The 27371-nt window shown below is 37.8% G+C and overlaps 1 protein-coding gene across 1 annotated transcript in view; it reads left to right on the top strand.

The window, feature by feature from the left end:
- Window positions 1–26546, top strand: part of b3glcta (beta 3-glucosyltransferase a) — an 82703-nt gene extending 56157 nt beyond the window's left edge. Inside the window, exons 5-15 of the mRNA XM_026191752.2 lie at window positions 2867–2943; window positions 3590–3701; window positions 6421–6557; window positions 6703–6766; window positions 7742–7873; window positions 10438–10507; window positions 13905–14018; window positions 22269–22368; window positions 22775–22894; window positions 23772–23916; window positions 26013–26546. Coding sequence (XP_026047537.2) covers window positions 2867–2943; window positions 3590–3701; window positions 6421–6557; window positions 6703–6766; window positions 7742–7873; window positions 10438–10507; window positions 13905–14018; window positions 22269–22368; window positions 22775–22894; window positions 23772–23916; window positions 26013–26174 — 1233 coding nt within the window. The 3' untranslated portion in view covers window positions 26175–26546. The remainder of the gene's footprint in view (window positions 1–2866; window positions 2944–3589; window positions 3702–6420; window positions 6558–6702; window positions 6767–7741; window positions 7874–10437; window positions 10508–13904; window positions 14019–22268; window positions 22369–22774; window positions 22895–23771; window positions 23917–26012) is intronic.
- Window positions 26547–27371: the final 825 nt, after the last annotated feature.

Raw genomic sequence — 27371 nt, 5'->3', positions numbered from 1 at the left:
GTTCATCACTGTAATAGCAATTCATGCGTATAAGAAGCCACAGTGATGAAAATTTGTTTGTATGAAAAATGGGTTTTCTTTTCAACTGCAGTCCTTATTTTTACAGGTGGCTTCTGGATCTTTTTTCTCTCCTCCAGCCCTTATTGGTTAAAGCTTCCTATGACTGTTTTACAGCCAGGTCCCACTGACCCCCATTATCTTCCCAGTCAGCAAGCAATCAGTGTCCTGTTCATGTCCTCGTGAGGACTGGCTCTTATCTTTTGATTAGCAGTTTGCAGCTCGCACCCAACTGCTATAAAACTATCTGTCTGGTCTTCTTGAATGCCTCTTTTATCAAAAGAATTTCGATAGCTCTTCGAAGAAAAAGCCCTCGTTGTGAATTTGCATTATTATCTGAAGATGATGCGTCTTTGATTTTATTTTTCCCCTTTATTTTTTCATGGAACAGCAATAGTGTAAATGTCAAGTAGAGAACAGTTTAATAAAACATGGCAGACGTCAGACGTGTGATCGTTTTAAGAGTAAACGTGTGTAATATGGTTAGAGATAATAAACCTCAGCTGACTAATAAGGATTAATATGTATACACAGTGTCGGCCTCATCAGCTAAATCAAACATGCTGCCGCTAGACAGAACAACTCAGAGGAGACTGTTCTCCCTGACTTCCTGCATGATGAGTGGACCATGCTGTAATGAACCACAGGGTCTTACGCTCTGCTGCTTTGTTTTCCTCACAGTGTGAAATGAAACCTTGGCTCTCTCAGACAATCCTCACACAATTTCTCAGCTCTGGCCACTCAAAAGGAAATTTTGATTTAGAAGGTATTGTAGGCACTGTACGCATCCTAAAATATCCTGTTCTTGTTTATTTATTTCTTATCAAAGTATATATTTTAGTGTAAGGACAGGAAGTAGCAGCAGCAGCAGCTCTGGACTTAGTTTTATAGTTTTTTCGTCATGTTTTTTCTAATGCCACAGTCAACTGATCTGATACAGTGACCATCTCAAAAGACAGAAATGTCATGAGTTCTGATATCCTGATTTCTCACCATCGTTGTTGGGAAAACTTCAGCATGATGATTTAATTTGGAATATTCTAATGAGCATATCCAGATTCATGAAAGTATGATGAGAGGTTTTAATGTGCAACACAACCCAGATACTTGAAAAACCCAATTATAAGCAGAGTAGTTTAACAAATGCATTCATCAAAGTGACAATATTTTTGTGAAATCATTGACTTCTTTACTTATTGATTTACTGAAATTAATAGTAAACAGTAGCTGTGCTGTGCAGAACAGTAAAACACACCAGTCTGATTTGCAGAATTGTACACAGTACAGTATTATGCAAAGCTGGTCATGCACAGTTCAGTTTTTCATGTTTAGCGTCTAAGGAGCTATACTTTCTTGTAATTGGTCTTAAGCATGAGTTCTCAGGGCTTTTTGAAGGTATTCAAAGTTTGTCTTTGGACACTGGATGCTTTTTCATTTATTTTCAGTCCACTCCTTGTACCTGACCTTTTTTCTTTTTCTTTCGTTAATCCACTTAATGCTGACCTATGAATTATTTAGACATAAAAAAAGCCACTCATGTTGTTTCTACACATAACAGACAACTTAGCAAAGAGCCAATTTGAAATAGTATTTTTAGGCATTTTGTTACTTGCAGCCTGTGCCAAAAACACATTTGTTCCCATTTCTTTGGCTGAATCTATGAAAAATACCAAAGATAATACAATTTGACAGGAAAAAAATTTGTATTTTTGCACCAATAAGGTGATCCTGAAAAAGGTATTAGCTAAAAATTTGGCATATAGTGTAGTGTGCCTTTTTTTAAAAGAAAAAAAAAAAAGCACAGGTGAGGACAAAAGAAGAAGTGGAAGATCTAAAAAATGAACTACATCAGATGAATGGTACCTGAAATGAATGAATGCCCCTAAGAAAATAGGAAAAAATCCACCAAACACCTTTTTACGGGACCTGAGAGTTAAATCTGACCCGTCAGTTGATCCATCTACTGTTTGCCGAAGCCTCATCAGTCTAAGGGCATCTGGGAGTTCATCCAGTGGTGATGGGGTTTGTAATTGTTGGAATTATCATAATTATAAACACAAAAAACTGTAAAAACAGAAACGGAATTTCGATCCACCATACAATACCATGTGGAAAGCATGTGATTGGCAACTTTTTGACACAATTTTTCAGCATGACATGCCCAACACGCTGCCAATATAGTACACACACACACACACACACACACACACACACACACACACACACACACACACACACACACACACAAAAGAAACAAAACAAAACTACACAATGGAAACCTATCAATCATGGACTGGCCTCCCCAGAGCCCAGACCTCATTATTATTGAAGCAGTGTGGGATCATCTTAAAAGAGAATAGAACAAAAGGAAGCCAATATCCAAACAAGAGCTTTGAATGTCCATCAAAAAGCCTGAAGAACTGTTCCTGAAGACTACCTAAAGAAATTTCAAGAAAGCCTGTCTAAGAGAGTTCAGGCTGTGTTAAAGAATAAAGGTGCTCAAATCAAACTATTGACTTCCAAGCTCGTTAGAATGATGCAAACTCTGTCTTTGCCTTAAATACTGCATTTCCATGATGACAAATTGCTGAATTGTTTTCTAACTAAAATATAAAGAAATGAGGGATATCTCAAGAAATTTTACACAACTGTACAGTGTGTAGGATTTGGAGGAAATCAGCTAAAACATAAAAAAGGAAACATGTTAAATAACAAGAGACATCAGTCTTATGAAACTTATATAGAAAAAAAATCTACTGATGGAGGGAATGGAAATTCTTATCTGTCGTTTCTGTGTTGTTTCTTACAGAAACAGCCGGTGGTTTTGCTCCTTCACAGTTTATCAGAAAATGAAGGCGACTGGAGCATCCTTCCTCTGCTGCCTTAGTAAGTATCCCTAAACTGGTAATGATTGGGTGTGATTAACAAACAGTTAACACAACTCAGCTTTGTGCTGAGGACTGCATATGAGAAACACTGTCTTCTGTCAATTTCTACTGTGTAAATTTGAAATTTTGAAGGTAAATTTTTCTGTTTTGAGGACATTTTGTTGCCACATTTGTGTAAAGGCCATTACTAACACAGTAACGGTGATTTATTGCTTCATTTTATGATAAATACCTTCTTAATGTGCATGTAGGTGTGACAACAGGTATTCAGCGGTATGAACAGCATGATAAAGGCATTAGCTTCAGTTGTCTGGATGCCTGAGCCTTTTTAAAAATCAAAAATATGTCTTATGATTGTTTTAGGGAGGTGTGTGTAACAGCATCTAAATGTGTTCTCATCATCCATGGCATAGACTTGTAGCATAGAATATTCCCAGACCATTATATAGAAAGGCTTTCCTCCCTGAAAGAACTCAGTGTGCTTGTGTTGTTTTTTTGTCTTTCTGTCCTCTGGGGAAATGTTGTGACTGCTTTGATCTGACTGGGTCAGGAGCCTCAGCCTCAGATATCTCCTCAGAGTAGACTGAAGTGAAATGTTTTTATTATTTAACTCTATATATTTCTGTCTGCGTGTGTGTCCTCAGCTTATCACATTCCTTTGGGAAAAACTCTTCATGGATTGTATTTCTTGAGGAAGAAACAAACGTGAAGTTGATTGCTCTCATCAAAGTCCTTGCAAAAGTTGACAAAAATAAAGTAAGCAGAAAATATTTTCTCCTAATCTACATCTGTCTTTTTCTCTCCCATTGCTTTCTCTCTTGCTTTTTAAGAAATTCATCAGTGAGACCAAAGCTTCCTGTTTTCATTCCAGCTTAGCCGATCATTGCTTCAGTTATATGAGATACAGTATCAGGTTGGCTGCAGCTTCTTTGCAACAGTCGAGCTGCACTGAGCACCACCAGCTCACAGCGTAACCTGTCAGATATGTCACTCCAGTCTCAGCTGTAGACCTAATTTAAGGCCTGTCCCTCCACTCATGAAATTATTTTTCATCTATATGGGTTGGTGGAGTATGCCAAGTATAAATATTGAATGAGCACTCCAGAAATTCATGCATTGGAATTGTCATTTCTCTTAGTTGAGCTCAGCAAAATAACTTTCTCCTTCAGTTCTTCATTTATGAATTATTTAAATAACACAAATGTGGCACATTTTTAACATTTGTTTTTGAAATTTAAGCTGTTTGTAAGAAGTTTGCTTTGCTGTGCCCTTGGATTGTCATAAAAGGCAATTTCCACCCTGCGTGGGATTTCACTTCCAACTTAGGGATCGGTTTCATTATTGAACGCATCTTCGCAAATTCATTCTAAAGCAAAGCCAGCAACAGATACAACGTCCTGATGACTTGATTCATTACAACATGCCCAAAGGCAAACTCTTCTCTCTCAGGTGTTATAGCTTAGTGGGGGTCAGCCTCATGTTAAGTCACAAAATTGGATTTCATATCAGAGTGTTTTAAGCAGCGAAGGCTCCTCACAAAAATGAGTTGCCACTTTCCAATTAACTTCAACCAGTTAGGTGCCAGAGCATGACAGTAATTAAACACAGTGCAACTTGTGATATACTGTAGTTGCAATTTGTGGATTTATTTGATAAACTAAATCGAACAAAGAAGCGAAGAAGGTAGTTTTGGCTGCTCCCTTATTTACTGAGGGTTGTCTTTACTGAGGTTGTCTCAGTGGCTGGATCCGCATGTTGATTTGCCACAGATTTTATACTGGATGGCCTTCCTGATGCAACTGGGATAATATCCAGGGCTGTGACCGCCGCTAAGAGTGCACTAGCCTGTGACCACGGGTTGCTGGGCTTGAATAAAGAAAAGCAAATGTTTAATTACACAGACTGTAGCCACTCTATCATCCATCTACCATTCCCAAAGACTGCTACTCCTGCTACTGTTGAGTGATGGTCAGATTTTAGTGAAGCTTACATGCAATGACCTAGTGGGTTTTCACACATACTCTGCTGAAGGTTAATGTCATATTTGTCATTTTAGAGACATTTCCATTTTCACAGCACAACCTTCACAAACACTACTTAGAATTTAAATTTCACCACATTTCCACTGCTGATGTACTGAATAAAATTCAGAACTAACCATTTAGCAAACTTGTTAACGTAAAATACATTTTTCATGCACAAAACGAGAGAAACACCAAATTATATTTATTCCTTGAAATATTGCTTTGCCACACATGTTGCCCACCACATGTATTCCTGATGATCATGGTCTTATTGGTCATAATCATGGAGTAGTCCTAATGGTTGACTCCCACATTGGAAAGGCGTGGTTGGGTTGGGGTCTTTTTATCACCATTATGCTAATAGAAGAAATATAGTCAGTGCTACTCTGATGCATATTTTCATGCTTTTTATGGCCATGGTTACTACTGACCATGCAGTCAAAATACTCTTGAATCCTTTTATTAGGTGATCAACCAGATTACCAGGGCAGCTGTGGCTACAATGTAGCTTGCCATCGCCAGTGTGTGAATGTGTGTGTGAATGGGTGAATGACTGAATGTAGTGTGAAGCACTTTGGGGTCCTTGGGGACTAGAAAAGCGCTATACAAATCCAGGCCATTTACTTTGTGGCCTGGGTTTGTGAGCCCCGTTGATATCTTAGTGAATTTTAATTCTCATTATATTTTTGCAATACAGCCAATCAAAATGTGTCACTTTCTTTATATTTCTCACACATTACAGTAACTTGTGATTTATGATGGCTCATGAGTTGGTTAAGCTAGTACAGCATTGACGTTCTGGTTTAGACACATCCCAGTTTGGTCTGTCTTATTGATATTAATGGTTCAAATAACATATTAGAAACACCTTTAAACAAGTAATGTTCACAGTGAGCATAAAACAACACAAAAAAGTGGAAACTTCATGAAGACTTTTTTCAACCTTTATGAAAGGCAGGATTTGTAGCAGGGGTTTAGGCCTGGTGGTGCTAAGATAAGCTAACTGGCAGCTAACTTTACTGTACAGATATGAGAGGATGGTGTTGATCTTCCTAACAATTCTACATCAGAAGCATGAATATGTTTACTGAACTGTTGGACAATTCCTTTTAACTCGATCTACTTCAGCTCTAGGGGGATTTTCTAAAACTGTCAGATTATTCTTTTTCCACCAGATATGTCAAGAACCATGATCACAGCCTTTGTAGCTACAATATCTGTCATCTTTGAACTTTGTTCAGTGAAGAAATCTTATTATTTCCCCAGTTAGCAACAAACTTATTCACTGGAAATAATTTCAAAGATTTTCTGACGTGCAGTGTGAAAATTAAATTAGGCCACAAGTGCAAAGTTTTCTTTTTATGACGTTTCACAGCATTTTAATGGGGAAAAACAATAAAAACTTTTTATGTGTGACATAGTGAAATGTGTCTCTTAAACTTATTTATCAGGAGTGGTTTCTGGGTAAGCCCCTCTTTGATGAGGAATCGACCATCATCCATCATTATGCCTTTGCAGAGAACCCCTCCATCTTTAAATATCCAGACTTTGCTGCCTCTTGGGCCTTAAGCATCCCCCTAGTTGTTCGGTGAGTATGTGCAATAAATCTGTAAAACTGAATTCTTCATACAGGCTTCAGAAAATAAGGTTACATCACTATCACGTATATTTACACATACATTTATTATTTATTTGCTGTGTGTTTGATTTCAAAATCGTATTTATTATTTTAGGCTTGCAAAGAAAGTGAAAGAGGAGCCACTTAAATCTGACTTCACTATTGACCTTAAACATGAGGTAAGATACTATGCAAGTCATGCGGTTTTGCATGGAGTGAGATCACGAGCCTACTGGTTTGCAACCATTTTCTAACAGCTTTTTTCACTCTCAAGTCAATGCCAGCCCATTATAATTTATTTGCACAAAAAGAGCAAGGCATGAAATTCATCTAACCTTGAAGTGAAATCTCATTACTTTGGAGAATTGTCATGGTGCTGTATTGAGGCTCTTATTTTTTTTTTTTATCACTGAAATTCAGCCAGAGAGGCGTCTAGGGATTTTGTTGAGTAAACAGAACATCAGACTTATCTGGCTCAGACTGAAAAAGGTGGTGCCGTTAGATCTCTTTCAGTTGAGTAGAAATATTACACCTTCTACCTACCTTATATATAAAAAAAAAAAAATAGAATTCTGAGTTTTCTTTTTTTTTTTTTTGTTTAATGAAATGTGTGCTTTAAATATTACTGTACATGTAATATGCTGCATGAATTGCAGCAGTTCATTGCTGGTAAGTTTACAGTTTCTGTATTTTTCTGCTACTTTAGACAGTTCCAGGCAGCACTAGCTGTCACATCTCATGACACATTCTTACTCTGCAACATCTCTGTCTTCTCCATGCAGAATATTTAACTTGAAACCCAGATTTTCTTCTTCAGGAAGAAATGCAGTAATACTCACCACTTCTCAAGTCTCCTCTAATCTCTCCTCTTCTTAATCTTTTTTGTTATTCGGCTTAAATAGTGAATATGCTCCTGGAATTTTCTAAACTGTTCTTTTTATTATAATATAAAATCGTTAGCTTCATAGCATAAGTGCCTAAGTCATTGACTTAGTCAAATGACTTAGGCAATTATGCTATGAAGCTAACGAAATAAGACAATAATAATACAAAAAGCAGCACATGTTTATGTTTTTAATCAGTCATTAATGTCTTAAGGATTGCATTCTGTCCATAACTCATAAGCTTGACCACATGATTCTGGATTTTTTTAGGTTGCCTTGTATATCTGGGACAATGGGAAGGGTCCACATCTCACTGCAGTTCCTGAGCTGTGTACTGTGCCAGAGGACTCTCCCCAGGCCAGCCACTGTGCAACCACTGTGAGCAAAAAGCCTCCACTGTGTGTGAGTATCTGCTCTGTATTTGGATCAGTTTGATTGTCCTCAATTCCCAGGAAATGAAAAGGGAGCAAAATTAAATGACAGCACAAAACAGAGGATGGTTCACTGTGAGGTATTGGCAGTCATGTAATGATGTATGATGGCCCTCTTGCCCAAGGTTGAATCCGAGCCACGCTGGCATTTCACGGTGAAGTACTGCTTTTATACCACATACTGTGCAACCAGAAAAGACGGAAGTCTTTCATTTGTTTTGCCAAATTAATTTAAGATATCAGCCAATTGCAAAGCAACATCCTTTCAGTTTGTTTCCAAATTCAAATCAGATGTTTTATTCTGTATTTTTTTATATCTAAATATTTTTCTATGTATTTACTGTCAAATGTCAAACATCGCAATGCCTTTTTTCAAGCTGTGTCTTAACCTGAACGCTTGCATTATATTTGAATATTTGCTGTATTTGTCATTGAAACATAAATCATCACGCACATTTATTGTGTCATGAATCTGTAGCAGATATTTCTACCATCTAAATTTTGCACTGGGGAAACATGCAAAACACGAAAGCAGTTTTAGTTTTCTTTATAAGCTTCCATTAGGACATTTTTTTTTATTTTTCGTTGTATCTGAGTGGGAGCCAGTGAGTGGGTGTAACTAATGGGGGAAAAAAAAAATTGATTCGGTCAGAATGTAAGTAAGGTCAGTAGGATTCCTACTGAAGCTTAATCATACTTGCTGGGGTAGATTTTTTTTTTGTGTTGGTTAGATTTGCTGCAACTGACTATGCTGTGCTGAATTCTAAGCAAAATTCTCCACAGGATCTCCAGTGTATGATGTTTGCTCAAGCTGAGAGAAGTTTGGTTTGTGAACTTATTAGAAGGGTGTGATATTCTTTAGCCTGCAGCAGTTGGTTCCACGCACACCATAAATTGATCAGTAATACTAGTAAGAAGTGATTGTTTGGGATAGATGCGACTCGAGTTTTGTGGAGAAGGTGAGGCGAGTTGAATTTGAGATGCCAGAGCTTGCTGCTGAGAGTGTCCCATTTCTGAGTTTTTCCATTTTAATTTTTCATGATTTTCCCTCCTGGTTTTGACGGAAAAAACAAAAATTGAATCTGATCTTTTCATTTGTTATTCAAATCACATAGTGTATGTGCATTTGTGGTCTTGAGTCTAGTACATGTTTGCTGCAGTGCAAACTGTCAGATTTATATTCATGTGGTTATTACCTCCCTCTCCACGGAACTTCTATCCTCATAAAACGACATTCATTTAAACAGAAAACAGGACAACAAGCCAAGCAGCCGGCAGAGAAACGTGAAGGTCACAGGTTTAATAAGTATTCAGGGAGAAGTTTCCATTCAGACAGAACAGGAGGGGATGCATCGTAACCGGACAGTGAACGAAACAGTTGTGAGACAAATTGGCAAGTGGCTTAAGAGCAGCACTCGGCTGCAGCGTCGACAAAAGAATCAGGAGCCTCGAGAGGCAGATTTAAGAGGGCAAAATGATTACAACCCAAGTGGCAACGACAGCAAAGCCTGTTGTTTTTATTTTAGGCAATAACTAAACTTATTGTAGAGCGGTTTCTATCAAAATGCTAAACATTTCAGGGCAGAAGATTGTTCAAATTCTCACCCTACAACAGTCGTTTTCAAAAAAATTTGTAAGACAGGCCAACGAATAACAACGAAGCCTTGTTTATTCTGGCGTGAGACACAGAATAAACAAAATCTTAGCATCCTTGAGGTCTATTTTTTCCTTTTCTGTGTATGTGTGTCTGTATTTTTTAAGTTATGTTTTGGACCACTCAAAGTCCGTTTGAAGAGGCCACTTTTAGCTCTGCTCAGATTGTGACGAGCATTTTTCACTCGTTTCTGACATTTTATGCATTACGTAAAAAAGCAAAGAATCTCTTTTCTCCGTTAATATTTAAATGTACTTTGTGTGTCTTTTATTTTGTATTTGTAGCTCAGGCTTCACGGCACAAGAGATCTTTACATTACGTAGCATTTTGTTTCATTAATATTGTTGGAAAAGTGACAGTTTGTTCAGCAGCTGATGATGTTTTAATGTGGCATACATTTTTAATGCACTCTGTCTGAAGGTGATTTAGTGAATTGTTTTTGAGAAAGAAATTGCTAAATTGCATTTAGATGTTCGTTTTTCTTTCATTGCTTTCTGTCTCTCCCATCATGTGTGGGTTTTTTTTGTTGGTTTGTTGTTGTTTTTTTCATTTCCGAGACTACAGATGCTACAAATGAAAACTGAATTCATTCCTGCATCCCTTCAAATATGCTGCACGGTTATCAGATAGTGTCTGTCTTTAGTTTCAAAAGGAGAACCTAAGGCAACTAGAAGGACAAATGACCTTAGACCATATGAAAGAAAAAATCCAATTCTAATTTCACTTTGAAGATATGAACTCCCACTAATCACTTGGACATTTAATATAGTCTGGAAACTGAGTTTCAGCTATTTAGCTGCAATACATGTCGAGCTTCAGGTTTACTTATATGTGATATGTGTGCTTTTGTCTTTGACTCATGTCTCCTATTTTTATCAAAGGGGGAGCCTGTAAATAAAGAAGATATATTTGTTGCTGTGAAAACATGCAAGAAGTTTCACAGTGAAAGAGGTGAGTCATTCCCTCTCATACCAAATCCAGAAATGATGAACATTTTCCCTTTATACAGCACACATTTTTGTCCTCTTGCTATCTCATAATTGATTTGCTTTACCTTTGACCTATATGATTGTATGAGCAAACTCTTTCTGTAAATCTTTCCATCACTGCTATGTCTAGACTGATAAAAATACCTTTAGCTATACTTCTTTCTGTGTCTCCCTTATTGCTCCAAATGCTCAGTCATCCAGCAATGCCACTTACTGGCACGCACTCCCTAACATTAAGCTATCTATAGTAAATGTACTCCACTTTTAAACTGATAAAACTGTTGCGGGTTAAGTCAATAGATCAAATTTCAAATTAACTTTAGATGGATCAGACAAATTGAACACCATACGTAAAGGGCGTCACTCAAAAGTAATTCCACTAATTACCTTAATTACATTTTCTTTGCCAAGCAGCTATTATCAGTTTCAAATGCAGACAAGATGAAAATGAATATTAGATTCAGACATCAAAGGTTAGCTTAGCTGCGTAAAGCAAGAGACATGAAAGTGTATCACGTTTAATTTAAGATGTCAATCAGTGTGAAGGCTTTTTAATCTTCTGTAGTCTGAATTTCTACGAACATTATTGCTAAGGATTGTCTTATTGCATTGGAGTCACACTGGGTTAAATATGTACACTTGGGTTTTAAGGGGTATTTATTATTTTCTTCTTTTTTTTGGGTTGTATGGAAGCCCCAAACGCAATTTCATTGTTCTTGACAATGACAATAAATAAATAAATAAATACTAAATACTAATACGAAGACAATAAAATACTGTAGGATGAACTCTCATTAGGGGTGAGAAAATAGAGCCTCAAAACTATATTACGATGTTGCAAGAAAATTTGCAATACATAAACAAAAAAATACTGAACAACAATCACCATTTTTGAGTGTTAATAAAAGACGGGTATTTTCAATTATGAGCTACTGTCATTGATGACACATTGCCTAGTTAGAAGTGTGAACCTATTGAAACTTGTTGTCAGCAACAGCAACATTGTTGTGCAATAGCAGTAACACAGCATAAGTCAGTTGTAAGCACAAAAGTAGCCTGGGTAGTGTTCTTCCTAGAAACATTAACTACAAGTATAACTGACTGCTTAACACTTCAGTTTAACAATAACTAGCATCATTTAACTTGCATGTTGTGTTTTGGGTTGAGCTTTTTTAACCAGTTTAGTTCCATTCACTGTTTGCTCCTCCTAATGCTCCTCTGATCTTAGGTCCAGGCATTTGGTCACACATCATCCGCTGTAGTCAACGGTGTGTTTTTGCCTCAGGTGGAGAAACAAGTTTGTTTCCACCTTTAGTGGGAACGGTTTTCTTACATATTTTCCAAAGGACTGTGCTTTGTTGGAGATTGTTGAAGTGGCTTGCTTTCAATGAAATCGTGATTGTAAAATTGATTTCTAAACAAGAAGGTTGCACCTAGAACTAGCCTGTACTACCACAAAAAGAAATCCGTATGTAGCTCTATTGTTACGTGGACGTTTTTGTGGTTCTGCACTGATTTGAAACAGAAATAAATGCAGAACCACCAAGTCAGTTTTGTTGTTTTCTATAGCTTTCATTCTCTCCAAAACATAAAAAGTCAACATGAGTTGACAAAAACATAGAATGAAGTAAAACATTAAAGAAAAGCATGTTACCCTTCTTAGGGTGAGAAGTTCGGCCATCCGGGAGGGGCTCAGAGTAGAGCAGCTGCTGCTCCACATTGAAAGGAGCCAGCTGAGGTGGTTCGGGCATCTGACAAGGATGCCCCCTGGGCGCCTCCTGGGTGAGGTGTTCCAGGCATGTCCCACCGGGAGGAGGCCCCGGGGCAGACCCAGGACACGCTGGAGAGATTATATCTCTCGGCTGGCCTGGGAACGCCTTGGTATTCCCCCGGATAAGCTGGAGGAGGTGGCTGGGGAGAGGGAGGTCTGGGCCTCTTTGCTTAGGCTGCTGCCCCCGCGACCCGGCCCCGGACAAAGCGGATGAAGATGGATGGATGGATGGATGGATGTTACCCTTCTTAAAAACCAGTTGAAATGTGGCATGCAGATAGTGTAGTATAATAATACTGTATTTTATACTGTGATACACAATTTATTCACCTCTATCTTTTCATTTGCTTTTAATGAAATATTTACAGCACTTCTTAAGAACTACAGAACCTCATGCCATCTTGTAACACAGTCTCTGCTTTAACTGTGTTTTAATGTACTGGTGTGCTTCAGTTTAAGTGGCATTTGTCTGATAAAATGCCATTTTATATCCTCAAGAGCCACAGTTGTCTTTTTTTAACAGCAATGTGTAGGTTGTGTTTGCTGCTTCACTCTGTGTTCAAAGTTTTCTTTTTAACCTAATGATTGTCTAAAGCAGTCAATATCTGACCTGAATGATGCTTTTGGAATATACTTGTTTGCTTTAGCTGTTTAATGTGGTAATGTAAGATACATGTGCACTTCGAGCTTGATTGTACTTGATGTTTCTTATCAGTTCAGAACCTGTACAGGCACTGAACACAACTTTTTTTGTTTTTTGTTTTATTCTTTTAATCTTAAACATGCCACTTTGATTCATTTTTGATGATTTATGAGAGATGAACACAGCCTTGAGCTGCTGATGCTGCTGTAGATGTCAGGGTATCCTGTGTTTCTCTGCATTAATACTCTGTGAATTAAACAGCCCAGAAACTTTCAAATATCCAAAAATTCATGAGTCCTATCGTAATAAAATCTAGAGGAAAACGCTGACCTTTGACACCAAGAATTAAGTCAGCAACTTGGTGCTACTGTGCCTTATCCTACCTGTGATAGCAGGGTATAAATAGAATGAAAAATACAGATCCAGTAATCTGCTATCTGCAGTACCTTTCCACTGCCAAAAGCTGCAGGTTTCACAGTGCTACTGGGCATTAAGCACAATGAAGTTAAATTATTTTTGAGGCCTGACAAAAATCCCCAGAGTCAAAGCTCTGAAATGTAAAAGTAAAGGAAAGAAACCCTTTATTTTACAAGTTACTTTGAAAAGTTTTGTGATTTACTTTGGTGTAACTAATCATATGTCTAATCAAATATTGAAAGCCAGTCATCCAAGCCAGAATCAAAAGAGGCTTTTCCCCAAGTAACAAAAGAGCACAGTGTCGGTACATACTGAATTAATCTAATCTGAACAAAGTCGAAGGATTAAAGGGAACATTGTTTATCATTTCACTATCCTTAATGATTCATCTCCCTAAATAAAATATTTACTTTAAAAACACAGAATATCAGAATGTTTTCATTTGGTCAGAAAACATTGCACAGAACATGAGGTCTGCTTGTTGTGAAACTCTGAACACTGTATTGATTTTTCTCCTTCTATCTCTAGTGCCAGTGATAAAGAAGACTTGGGAAAAGGACACCTTATTTTTGGAGTACTACAGCGATCATGCCGATCCTTCAATACCAACCATTAATTTAGGTGTTCCAAATACTGAAAGGGGTAAGTTATCCTTTCACAGCCTCACTTTTCATCACACCAATCATCACTTGTACCGGCAGATACACTTACTGGCCTAGTATATTGGTCCAGGCTGAACTGGCTAATTAGGCTCAAAAGTTATACACCTTTCACCACCACATGAAGGGGATGTGATTCAAATCCAACATTTAAGGAGAACTGGAACCAGATTGAGCTGGAGTACTTTTGTCAGTGGGTATTTCAACTTTTCAGCATAAAAATCAATTTACTGTAAAACAGTGACATGAATAAAACTCTTCTCAGTTGGCAGCAGGAGTGTGCTGCAGTTTTTCTTTTGTAAGGCATATTTTTCTTTTAGAAAACTGGCTTTGTGCCTTCTGTTTGATATGAGCTTCTCTTGACCAAGAACTATAATTTTCTAACCTACTGACCACTTTAATCAATAATCCCCCGGTGACTTCTACCATCTCTAGGACTTAAATACTAGGTCACCTTTTTATGACTAGTCTTTGTTCCAAATATTTGTTTTAAAGCTGGTGGTTTCCTAAAGTTGGTTTATTTAATCATTTCACCGATGTAGCAGTTTCAGTGCTCGCACTCCTTTCCAATTTAATTCATGAACAAGTGCTGTTTATAAGATCTATACCCATTTCCCATTCTTTTTTTTCTTTTTTTTGAAAATGGGTATACATCATGTAAAATCCATCCTGCTGTACTGTATAATTACTTACCTGTGTCCAACATGCTTAATTGAAGTTTTGGATGTCACTGCCCCTTTAAATACTTAACAGTTTTCTACTTTAAATATTTAACAGTTCTCTGTCCTTTGTCCACTCTCCAGAGTATTTAAAGACAGCCCGTGTGCAACCACTCATCAAAAAATCGGGCCTCAATCCTTCTTACTGAAAAACTTAAAGAGCGATTACAAGTATTACAACAAAACTTGTATAGACAATTGTCTACAGCTTCTAGAAGCATTACATCTGAACATTTTAAAAGTTTTTTGTCAGGTTTAGTTTAGTCAGACACCACAGTAAAGATTTTGTGCTTAGGAAGGTAACAGATGAACTGCTGATACCAGTCACTGTTCTTCTCTGATGTTACTTGACGTAACTGCAATATTTTGACACAGTAAACCATAAAAGTTTGATCAAGGGGACAAAGCACTGAGCAGGTGTATCTGGAATGAAAACTTTTCGATGACCAGACAGAATTTTTCTACGGTGACCACATTGCTGCTTACTCTGTACTGTGGAGACCCTCAGGGGTCTGTACTGGGACCTGCCCATTTGGTTTTTTTTCCAGTGCTATGCCAGTGACACATTGTTCTATCACTCTAATAAAATCAAAACCCAGTCCAGTCTTACAAATTAACTGATATTAAGAAATATTTTCCAAATTTTCTAAAATTAAACACATTCTTATTGTTGTGTCACACAAGCTTCATCCCAGTATGAATCCCCCCTTTTCCTTTACGAGTTTATGTAAAACCAGCAGTCAAAAACCTGGTTGTGCTTTTTAATTCTAGTCTCACCCTCAAGAAACATGTGTAAGCAAGATCATCCAGTCCTGCTACTGCCATCTAAGAAATATGATCACTTCTGCATTTTAGTGAAACTCATCGATTGTCATCCATGCCTTTATTTTCTCTTGGTTAGATTAGACTTCAGATTGCAGCAGCTTTCTGACATTACTTTTAGAACTGATTTTAAGATTTTACTTTTTTTTACTTTTGGTGAAGGACTTTACTTTTAAAGTCTTTCACCACCTGGCCCCAGAATATACACTCAAAGTGATGTTCCCATCTTAACTAGTTCAGGTGCAGATCCTCAGACACGATTAACTATTCCCACCAACTGCTTCAAGGCAAAAGGTGATTGAGCATTTGCTGCTAGGGCTCCTCAGTTGTAAAATGATCTGCCTGAAGATCTCTAGCTGGCCTTGTCTGTTAAACCACTGCTAGTCTCATTTGTATCATTAGGCTTTTTATATACATTTTAACATAAATTTTATATCCTACTTGCATCTTATTCTTTTAACCTTTAGGTTATGTGTGTTAATTTTAATTTGTTCTTTACAATGGAACCACTTCATTCTCATTCTCTCTTATTTTGATGTTATACTCGAGTGTGGCCTATTTCGACTGATATGTAAAATGCTTTATCATTTAGTTTGTTTGTTTATTCTATGTTTCTGGGAAGCACCTTGTAACACCAGTTTTGATAAGTTTCATACAAATGAAAAGAATACAGTTTTTGAGCATAATTTTTCATTTCTGAGAAACATCAGCTGTTTCAAATTCCTGTTTACGTGTTTCAATTGCATCTACATTTAGAGCTTGGATAGGATAAGTAGCATAGATGATGTTCAGCGGTTAACAACAACTGGCTACACTTAGTAACAAAGCTCAAAGGAGGCTCCCGCAGGGGGTGCACCAGACTTGATTAACTGGGAAGAGACTCTGGGGCAGACCTGGTTTCTCTGCTAGAAAAATACATCCTCAGGTGGACTGAAAACCTTGCAATCCCCCTGGAGGGTCTTTAATCCAACAACGTACCAAGCTGATCAACCAAGGGAGGAACTGGGGGATGTTGTTGAGCTAAATGATGCAGAGCTGGTCTACACATGGATGGATGGATATATTTATTGTTGTTCTACCGAGAACAATAAATAAATGAAATGCAATGTAGTGTGCACTGAAATGATAAGTATTTTCAATATGGCTTAGTCCGATACTCTTTGCATCTACCTTCATCCTTAAGCGTCCTTCATTTCTGTGTGAGCAATAAGGTCTGTTTTGTTTTTGTTTTTTTTGCAAAATAAGATATCTCAGCTAATTTATTTATGGTCCTTCATTTTTATATCAAGGATTTATTTATTTGTAACTTTTAGAGATACATGCACAAAAACTTACTTATTTGTATTTAATTCATCATTGCATCTGCAATGACAGAACCTGTCCAGATGTAACGTAATCATAGTAATGTTATAGAATTATGGAATGCATCACACTGGGTATGGTAATGGGAAACGTGCACAAATATACAGTACATAGACCTGAAGAATGCACCAAGCAATCCAGGGTAGTTTACAAGAACGGTACAAACTCTCTGCTTTGGGCAAAAAATTATTCTACCTCATAGCCATCGGCAACACAGTGACACGAAAGACTCCGCGTTCTGTACCTTAAAAAGATGCTGCATTGGCTGTTGCCAGTTTAACTCCACTGTAGGTAAAACTTGTTGTTCAGAGCTCTGGTGTAGACCCGTGCCTCCCTTCAGTCACTGTCTCCAGGCAGCTTAGCACTTTTAACAAGGATGTCTCTTGCAACCTCTCGCTGTATAGATGTAAACTGCCACTGGGTACTTGCTAGTAAATTTGTACTAGTATGATGCAGATCTGAGCCTTCCAAAGAATAAAAGCCAACCTTCTCTAGCAAAGTTACTCTCTTATCAGTGCAGTTTGGTGTTGATATGCAACCCCCATACTTGAGAGCCGCCTCATCTCCACCTCCTCGTTGTAGATAGTGGCAGGTCTCACGCACTTCTTGCTCTTAAACAAATCCAAAATGAGAGCCTTTGCTTTTCAAACACTAAACAAATAGTTCTTCTGCACTGTCAATGCTCTCAGACTTCAGACCGAAATAATTTTGATTTTTTTAAAGTCAAACTTCAACAGAAGAAAAAAAACGGTATATGCAAATCAGATTAAAGGATTTCTGGATTTCTATCATGCTGACGCCTCTGTTGGTTCTGTGACTTGCATTGGGGTTTAAAATAACTCCGCAAGAAGAATATGTAATTCTTACCTAAACAAACCTGCATCTTGTTAAATTTACTAATGCGGATGGGGAAAGTGCAGAAGTATACATCTCATAGTAGTAAAGTCTTAAATGCACAAGTTCTTAAGGTGACATAACTGGTGTACAGTTGGAGGTTGTATGTGTGAAGAGTAAAACAAGGTGACAGTGGAGTCCCATGGGCCCCCTCAGTGCACTCAGCAACTTATTATGCATTGCTAATGCACATCTGTTTGGAGTAGGGCCACGCTATAGTGAAAGTAATCCTCTTTCAGTTCCCTTGAAACAGTAAAACCACATCGATTTAGAACCAGTAAAATCCAAGAGAAATCGTTAAACATGCCACTACCTGATGTATATGGAGAGTGATTGCTTTGCTTAGGGGTAATTGAAAGTGTAAAAATGCTCATACATTACTCAGTCATGTTGAATTCATTGATGGAGATGTGATTTAAATCTGGAAACTGACTTTTTTGTTTACTTGTTCTTTTGCTGCTTGTCACTATCCACAATGAGGAGGTTTCTTACCATAGACACTGTAGCATATCATGTATTATTAATGTTGTATTGACTGAAATGTTTTTTTGGTTGTCCAGTCAGAACAACATCTAAATTCATTCAGACCAAGGGAACATGATCACTATATAAAGTCTAAAATATAAATATGGCTAAATACACTGTTGATAGTGTTAAAAAGATACTGCCCAGTGCTACCCAACAGCCTCCTAGTAGATGTACTGATGGTATACATGTGAACAAATACTAGGTGTTTTTCAGTAAAGCTGACGTCTGATCTCGAGCTGACCTCTGATCAAGGCCACTGAGATTAAAACCCATCCAAGATTTTAGTAGCTGCTTCTGTTGGATGAATTTGAAAGTTTTCCATCACCTCATTATCACGTTATCAAGATATAAAATACATCATCAGCCATTTACAGTTGAGGGGTAAAAACTAAGGTGCTGCCTACTGTAGTATACACGTAGACTTCATCTACACTAGCCTAGAAAAGGTCATGAAAAGTTGTCATTAAATTGTAAGGCCGCTATAACAGATTTGTATCATCTGCTTCCAATCAAACACGTAAATGGTTGTCTAAAGCTACAGTTTGTCTTAGTTTTAGTGGGCAAGCAAGAATAAATAAAAATGGATAATTAATTGCAGAGTGTGGAAGTGTTCCTTAGTCTAGTGGATCTGATCTTACCTAAAGATTTAGATCATTTATGTTAAAGAACATTTGTTTAATTATTGCCTAAAGCAGAACTGATATTTCATGATCATTTCTCTCTAGACAATAGAACATGGGGTAAGGGTAAGACGCCATTCACAGTCTGCAGACAGCCAACCAGACAAGCCTGCAGCTGGTTGTGCTCTGACAAAAAACTGAAATTGAAGCTGTCAGGATTCTCATGGAGTTTATTCTTTTGCATAAGTCAACACATTACCTAAGAGTTGGTATGACTTGCCCCTGAGTTTTACACCTTGTTCCACAAAAGGGCAGTGTTGGCCAAGTCTTTCTCCCAGGTAATCTAAAAGAAAGTGCCTCCTTCCCTTCCAATTTTGCCTTCTGTGATGGCAGCAGTCCACGGTCCATCATCAAGGCAGGGGCATCTTCAGTGATTCTGGTAAATAGCCAGATACGTAAGCTACTGTCAGTGCATAATGTCAGTCAAACAGAACTAATAATAGGATTTACATCCTGGAGGATGTACGATAGATTGGATTTCTGCAGTGTGATGTAAAAGATCTAGTAAAAGACTTTAAATGAGATTGCCCCAGCCACAAACCACGACAACAGAAAAAACCCTCACTGATTTACAGTATCTATATTTAGAAATATGCAACAGTGTCGGGTACTTATCAATATGAGGACAGTGGCCATTACGTTATTAGATAAGAATGCAGTGAAATGAGACATAAAAGGAATATATCTGTCTTAAGGAAAGGAGGAGATGATCGGTACATAAAAAATTAATTTCCATTTCTTTTGCTCATTTCTTTCTTCTTCTTTCCCAAGGCCTCAAACTTTATGCTAATGATTGCTGAGAGCATCCTTGAAGTTCATCATCGTCAGGCATCGATATGTCAAGAGTCTGTTCATCACTAACATTGTTGCCTGTGCCCTCGGAGCAAATCTTAAAGCCATATCGTGCATTTACATGTGCACAAAGAAAATGAAATGCAGCATAAGCCATCACATTTATCAAGGAAAGAGGCACAGACTGGCAGACAGAATTATTGTCAAGAGTCCAATGTAAAAACAGATCTGACATAAAAGTAATTCATTCGCATTGTCCTGAAAAACAAGTTGATAGGTTTGTAGCTTAAACCAATTCGCTGGAACGTTGAAGACAATTTAATTACACAGCAAAAGCAAAGTTCTTTATGTTTCTCGTGCACGGGAGAGAACTGGACAAACGCCGTCCCTTCGCTTGACCCCAGTTGCTCTCGCCCGCTCCCCCGTAACACTGCTCTTTTATTGAGGTCACATGAATATACATAGGTTCATTAACATATGACGCCTACATACAAACAAAGAGTACCTTGCCTGTGTGTGTGTGTGTGTGTGTGTGTGTGTGTGTGTGTGTGTGTGTGTGTGTGTGTGTGTGGTCAGAGTGTGAGCCCATAAAGACTTCCCTAAACCTGCTGGTCTGGAAGTCCAGCAGTTCCTCTAAACAAAAGGCACTTAGCCTAAAACAGACATAGATACGTTTATCCTACCACAAAACAATAAGAGAAGGTACGACCTCTCCCATGCTCCCAGGGTGTGGGTGTGAATGCCAGAACACTTTGGAATGCACACAAAGTCTCCACAGACTACTAAGGATCAAACCTCTACCAACATGACATTGATTATACAACTCTAAGCATATATGAGTAGATATTTCTAAGCATAAATGACAATCAACAATACAAATCTAACACAAGTATCCACCCAACTCAGAACTGTCTAGCTCATCATGCATCTGTCTGAAACCACAAAGAAATATTAAGTCTGGTGGAAAACCCACATCTTTACAGTATACATTTATTTTGAAAATGGAAAAATACACTCAACAGGCTGAGTTTAAAAATTTATATAGTCTGAGCAAGTGAGGCAGAGAATGATGCAAGACCTTGAAATGGAAAAGTGGCATAGGAACTTTATCAAGCAAGTACGAGTACGATTCACGGCCAAGTATGAACAAATACTTGGGTAAAAAGAAAATGTCAAAGCTGGGCCAAAGCAAAACTTTCTGTAGTATTATGTTCATATGAATGTAGCTGTGGTTGTTTGCTCTTTTCTTCTAAAGACTGCATTAAACATGAAGAAGAAAACTACTATCTATCCACGACCCTGATCTTCACTAAACTCCCACGACTAGATATAAGATTACCAGAGATCAGCGCGTTTTTGGATTTTATTCCTGTCAGCAGTTCAAGGTGTCCCTTCTTATTCTATATTCAGATACCAGCAAAAACACCTTGGGTGCCTTATAAATAAAACAGTAAGGCCTCAGTATTCTTTGTGATGCTTGCCACCAGAGATTTCCATGTCTCAGCTCTCAGCCCTGATGGTGCACATATTTGGATTCTGATGGGCATATTTCTTTGGTTTCTTTGTATTTGTTGTTTACTTCCACATCACTGTTTTTGTTTTCAGGAGTTGGCAGAAAATTTTGTTCCATCTGGCCGTCATGTCAAACTTGCCAGAGTAAAAGTTTGATCTCCGGGCTCATCATTCCAAACATACCTTGTTTTTTCTTTGAGATGTCAGAATGTAGACAAGGGCTTTCTTTTTTTCTTTCTTTTTTTTTGCTTACAAAGCTTTGTAGGACATATCTTTGCACTGAAAAGCCCAGAGAGGATTTTATTCATTGCTGTGCAATCCAAACCTTGAAGAGGTGAATCATTTTTTTTAACAGATCTTTACATGTGCGATCACCTGTTTGACCTGTGCAGTTGCTGACATGCATATGTAAAAGCAAACATACTTTTGAGGTGTCTTTGAGCAGAATGCAGAGCTGCTCTTTGTTTGCCCAAACAGTCCTCACTGCTGTCAAGTTAATGCAGAACTACAAGCAAAAGCTACAAATAAAAAGCCCTATGGTCGTGCTTATTTTTCTTACCTTCTGAAAAGGCCCCTATCGAGAGAATAAAACTCTAATTAGTTACTTTTTATCTAAACGTAGCTTGAAAATCAAGTCTCGTATGCTTTCCTAAGTTAAACATTGCTCTTTCTGTAGTTAACAACTGTGACTATTGGTTAGCTTCACTCCTTTCAAATCCAGTCCGAATAATAAATGACTATAATTTTTGTTGCTACTGCCTTGTGCCTGCGTTTGTGTGCATGAAGGCATCTGTGCATATAAATAACTGTTTATACCAACTGTGATTTTCTTCCTAACAGGGTCATTTATCTTTGTAAACCAGATGGTCAATATGTGATTAAGTCATACTGGCCATTCTGTTGATAGCATGTCTGTATTTGCAGGCCACTGTGGAAAAACATTTGCAATTCTTCAAAGATTTCTAAGCAGCGCTGTGCCGGACACAAAGTGGCTCCTCATTGTGGATGATGACACACTTATCAGGTATGTTCTTGTCATTTGGAAATGTGTTTGTTTGGGATTTTTGTGGCCTAAACTCTGACTGTTTGACTGACATTTATTCATAAAATTTCTACCAGATTCTGTCTTAGCTGTGAAAAGGTTGAAAGAGAGAGACGCTCGGAATGAAGTCACTTTGTAAAAATGAGTTCTAGAGATATTACCATCCTATCAAACATCTAAAAAGCTCAGCATACAACTTCATGTCCAGCTGGCTTCACTTTCTGTCACGTTGCCTCTTCATTTGGAAGCCTCTGGGTGTTTAAAATAGCCTGAGGGAGCGCAGTTAATTCTCCCTCTAGATGAATAGTTTTTTAGGTGTGTAGGCACCAGAATGTGCGTATGATGATGATGATGAGTGTGTGATTAGTTTGAACTGTGCTTCCTCCAGCATTCCCAGACTGCAAGTCTTGCTGAGCTGTTATGACTCCTCTGAACCAGTGAGTCTGGGGGAGCGATACGGCTATGGCTTGAGCCAAGGTGGCTACAGTTACATAACAGGAGGTGGTGGGTGAGTTAGTTTCACTGCTCAAATGCTCTGGGAATGATGATGATAGAAGATTCAGGGGCAGCAGAGGAACTATAAAGTGTGTAATAAAAAAAACGTAATCTGTAATTTACAGATAAACCCTTTCAATTTAGTTTAAAAGTGTGGTGCTCCCCTAAGGGAAATGAGTTTGGAGACTGCATTGCAGTAAAAGAACTCAATAAAAATATGAAATAAAACCCCACTGAATCACAAATGGCCATCAGTTGTTAAAGCAGGTGAAAGAAAAACACCCAGAATTTAATTAAAAATCTGATTTTAGTGCCATTTTGCTTACATCAGATGTAAGATCATAAAGTGGGCAAAAAGCAAAAGTGGTAGTTCACTTTTATTTCGACAGCACAAATCTCACCTATTTGGCAAAATCTGTGCTTTAGATACCTCTTGAGCTGTGAGTGAGCTGTGTGAGAAACTCCATTTAGGAACACTTCAGTTGCTGTGACACTTCACAACACTATAGCTGCCAGTTTTCTGAAGAATAATATCTAAAAAAAAAAGACCCATTCTGAGTGGCAATGAGCGATTTTTCTGTCAGCTTAATATTCATTTTGTCATCTGTAATTGTTTCTCTTTTCATTGAATTGTCGCATCATTGTTACGCAGAGCCAATTTATATGAAAAAACCCATCTCGCTCTCAGCTCATAATTTTACTCTATTCTATTGCCCTCCCCCTCAATTGAATGAAACACGCATAATGGACCTTAAAATGATAGTGGAAAGGCATGCATATATAATTTCCTGGCAAAAAAAAATTCCTTCTAAATTGATCATTTACACTTCAGATAAGTGTGTTATGTGTGTCTTTTACATGCCTTTTTGTATGTTTATGCGTTGCTGCAGTATGGTGTTCAGCAGGGAAGCTGTGGTGCGACTTCTTAAGAGTGGCTGCAAGTGCTACAGCAATGACGCGCCAGATGACATGGTGCTGGGCATGTGCCTCAATGCTCTTGGACTTCCTGTCACACATAGTCCTCTCTTCCACCAGGTTGTAATCATACTCTCACAATACATTCTTTTTTGTGTGAAGAATATAAGGATTTTTTTTTATGTCAATAATCTTTTTTTCTTTAATGAAAAATCTCTTCAGGTATAACGATAAAGGAGATTTTACATTGAGATATGTGATGACTTTTAAGGAACAGACCGTGCAAAGGAAGCCACATTTCTTTTTAGGTGTTTCAGCCTCATCATCTGCAGGCAGACTGAGAACTGGCTGATGTCTGATTTTCAAAAGCCCTGTACACCTACGCAGGATTTTTTTGTTTTGTTTTTCTGGTTGATTAGGCACTGCATATGCTAAAGTAATTTTCTATCACAGGTTCTGTAATTTCAAGCTAGTGAACGGTGAAACCATCCACATTAGAGTTTGTACTTCTGAAAGTGTGATGCAGTCTGAACCTCATATTTACCATCCTTTTCTCCTGGTTCATTTAGGTAAGCTGAGCTCTTAGAAAATTCCTAGTTGTAATTATGGGTGCGTTGATGTGGACTGTACTTACAAATCAGAAACCGGTAATTACAGCATCACTAATATAAACGTGCAATGCTCATCAATACGCCTGAATGAAGGGGGTGCTACGCAGACAGGTTGGGTGACAGCATGGGGGCATAAACACAGGAAGAGAATAGCTGAGGTTGAGGATACTGTTGACTGATATGTCACGGCATGTCAAATACATAAGACTGGAATGTCCACCAGCAACCAGTAGTGAGCTACAAAGCTACGGGTGACAAGCAGAGCGCTTAACATGTGAATAGGACTTACTGTGGGTAGAAGCAGTCCTGTGGGATTTCTAGGGTATGTCCACCCTTCTCAGTGATAAAAACATATTTACACTTCACAGGATATTGATCTTTTTTATCCAGCAATGCTTTGCTGAAAGTGGCAAGACAGAAAAAAATTGGAAGACTTATAGCAGTCTCCAAAACAGCTAGATAGCCTTTTTCCAAAAAGAATAACAGGAGATTTTTTTCCTTTGACTTGCTGTCTTCCTGTTATGTTTTAGTGACACCTTCAGAAACAAGGCAGAGTACAATTGCACTGGTGCTTCTGCGGTCGGGCATCATTACAGATGCGTGTGTTTAGGTCAAACAGTCAAAAAAAGGAAGAAAGCGAAATCGTTCATCCTTGCAAAATCATTTTCATATCATCTCATTTCCATGACATTGCTGTTTGCCTGATGTTATCCAAACATAGCTATGGTTGAGAAGAAGAAGCTCTAAAATGTTGCTAATACCATGTGTGATTATGTAACTGTGTTAAATCGGTTTTTAGACCACTTAATTTCCTACTGCTTCTTCACTTCAACGTGTACATCATGTGTGTACATTGACAGATGATATTTATATAATCTGCCAAAAGCTTATGTATAGGCCCGATGTGAAGTATTCTTCTGCTCAGATCCCCAGGAGTATAAACATATACTTATAAAATCTCGTCATGTACATTTCATAATCTATAAATAACTCATGTTTCGTCTTTACATGCAGTTTTCTTCTTTCCAGTCTTAAGTCTGTCTTTTTTTTTTTATTCACATGTGAGGGAGTATAGCAGGCATATATATACCTATATACAGGTAGGGTGCCAACAGGGCACCACAGACAGTGGGCATAAAATATGCCTATAGAGTGGCATGTCATGCATTCATAGATAAGCACATCTCTTTGTAGGTCACACATTTCTTGTGAGATTCCAGTGTTACTAGAGCCAATCAAAATCACATGTATTGCTCTAGTACATGGGAGAAGGGGACAAAAGGCTGTGCAGTATAAAACAAAAGGGCCTGCTGATTCCAGGTGGGAGGTGATTGTTTCACATCCAAAAGTGCATTTAAACCTGTGCATTTGCTGCTCTGATATTCCAAAATGGCTTTAAGTCATTTCTCACAATCGTGAAAAAGTTAAATGTCAAATGAGTCGCTACACCACAAGCATGCATGACCTATAATTAGACATCGTAAGTGTTACTTTCTCTATTTTCAGGAGGCATCTGAACAGAAACTCGTGCTTTCATACCTTTTCTCCTACGTCTCCTGAGACAGCTTCCAAATATAAATTACCATGCTTAATCTTACCTTTCAGGCACGCCCAGAGGACTATGCCAGAGACTTCCTAGCTCACCAGGTGCCCATCTCTTTTCATAAACACTGGAACATTGACCCCATTGCTGTCTTCAACAAATGGCTTAAGGATGACTTCACAGCAAGTCAAGATGAACTGAAAAGTGGAAAAACTGAACTATAATGAATTTAAGCACATAAACTAGCCTGTATGAATACTTTTATATGTATATACAGTGTGTGTATGTCGAGTGATGGGAAAATTATCAGTTCACAGATGTAAATGTTTTGTTTTGTTTTTTTGTAATGTTGATGTTGAGCTGTTATAAAGAAGGACCATGCGAGCATGTGTCCGTGATTTAATATTTGAGTGTTTTCATGACTGAGTTGCATGTTATGGTTGCTGTCAAATTTGGGAATATGTGTATATTTATATCTTAATCTAATACCTTATAGAGGAGCATATCGTTTCTTTGGAGAAATGGTGTCTTTTACAATGATCACTAATGTTGTACAATGTGCTCTATTTTGTCATAAAGGCATTAATATTTCAAAATATTTTGCTTTTTGCTTTCATTTGGGACCTATTGCAGGATTTAGTCTAACTGGGCAATGTATAAATGATGAGGTTGTTAAAGGTTAATTAATGCTATGACTAAGATGGCAAAACTACAATATGAGCAGTCTCTTCTGTGCAGCTACAAAGCAGCGTGAATTCTCTCAGAAGCATTGTGAAAATTTGTGCCCTTAAAATGTTTACTTTTTAAAAGAGTCCTACTGTGCACAGACAACAGACAAACATCTTATTTTTAAACTTGTCTATTTACATTGTGGGTTTTTTTCATAATCATCTATTTCTCAAGGTGTTCTCCTTCCTCATAGAGACACAGGCACACAATTTCATTGCCATACTAACATAAAGAAGGTATTAAGAATAAATGTATTATTTAACAACATCAAAACCAATTCATTTTCATTTTTTGTCTATCTCCTAATTAATTGGTGGACTAAGTAATTTGCTGACTATTATTAAAGGTCTTTGAAAGACCTTGAGCATGCAGTTGAAAAATTAAACTTTTCCTCTACTGGCTGTTTGCCAACTTGAAAAATTAGCTGTAATGTTTCATTCTCAAAACACTCGGAGTGACTAGTAACGGCCAAAAAAGCTTTAGAAGACCGGTGGGTTATGAAAGGCTCGATATTTATTACGCTCGGCTAATGAAAATCTGAAATGTTAATAAAGGAAAACTCATTACCATCTCTCAAATGCACACTGTAAAACAGAAGATGTTCCTCTCTTTACAGATCTTTTCTGCACTAAGGTGCTAAATTTACACCGTCCTAATAGCACAGCGGGCTGGTGCAAGTTCATGAAAAGTCT

Source organism: Astatotilapia calliptera, chromosome 14 (assembly GCF_964374335.1).
Source record: "Astatotilapia calliptera chromosome 14, fAstCal68.1, whole genome shotgun sequence".
In the NCBI taxonomy this organism is placed as follows: domain Eukaryota; kingdom Metazoa; phylum Chordata; class Actinopteri; order Cichliformes; family Cichlidae; genus Astatotilapia; species Astatotilapia calliptera.
This window is presented reverse-complemented; position numbering and strand designations above follow the sequence as displayed.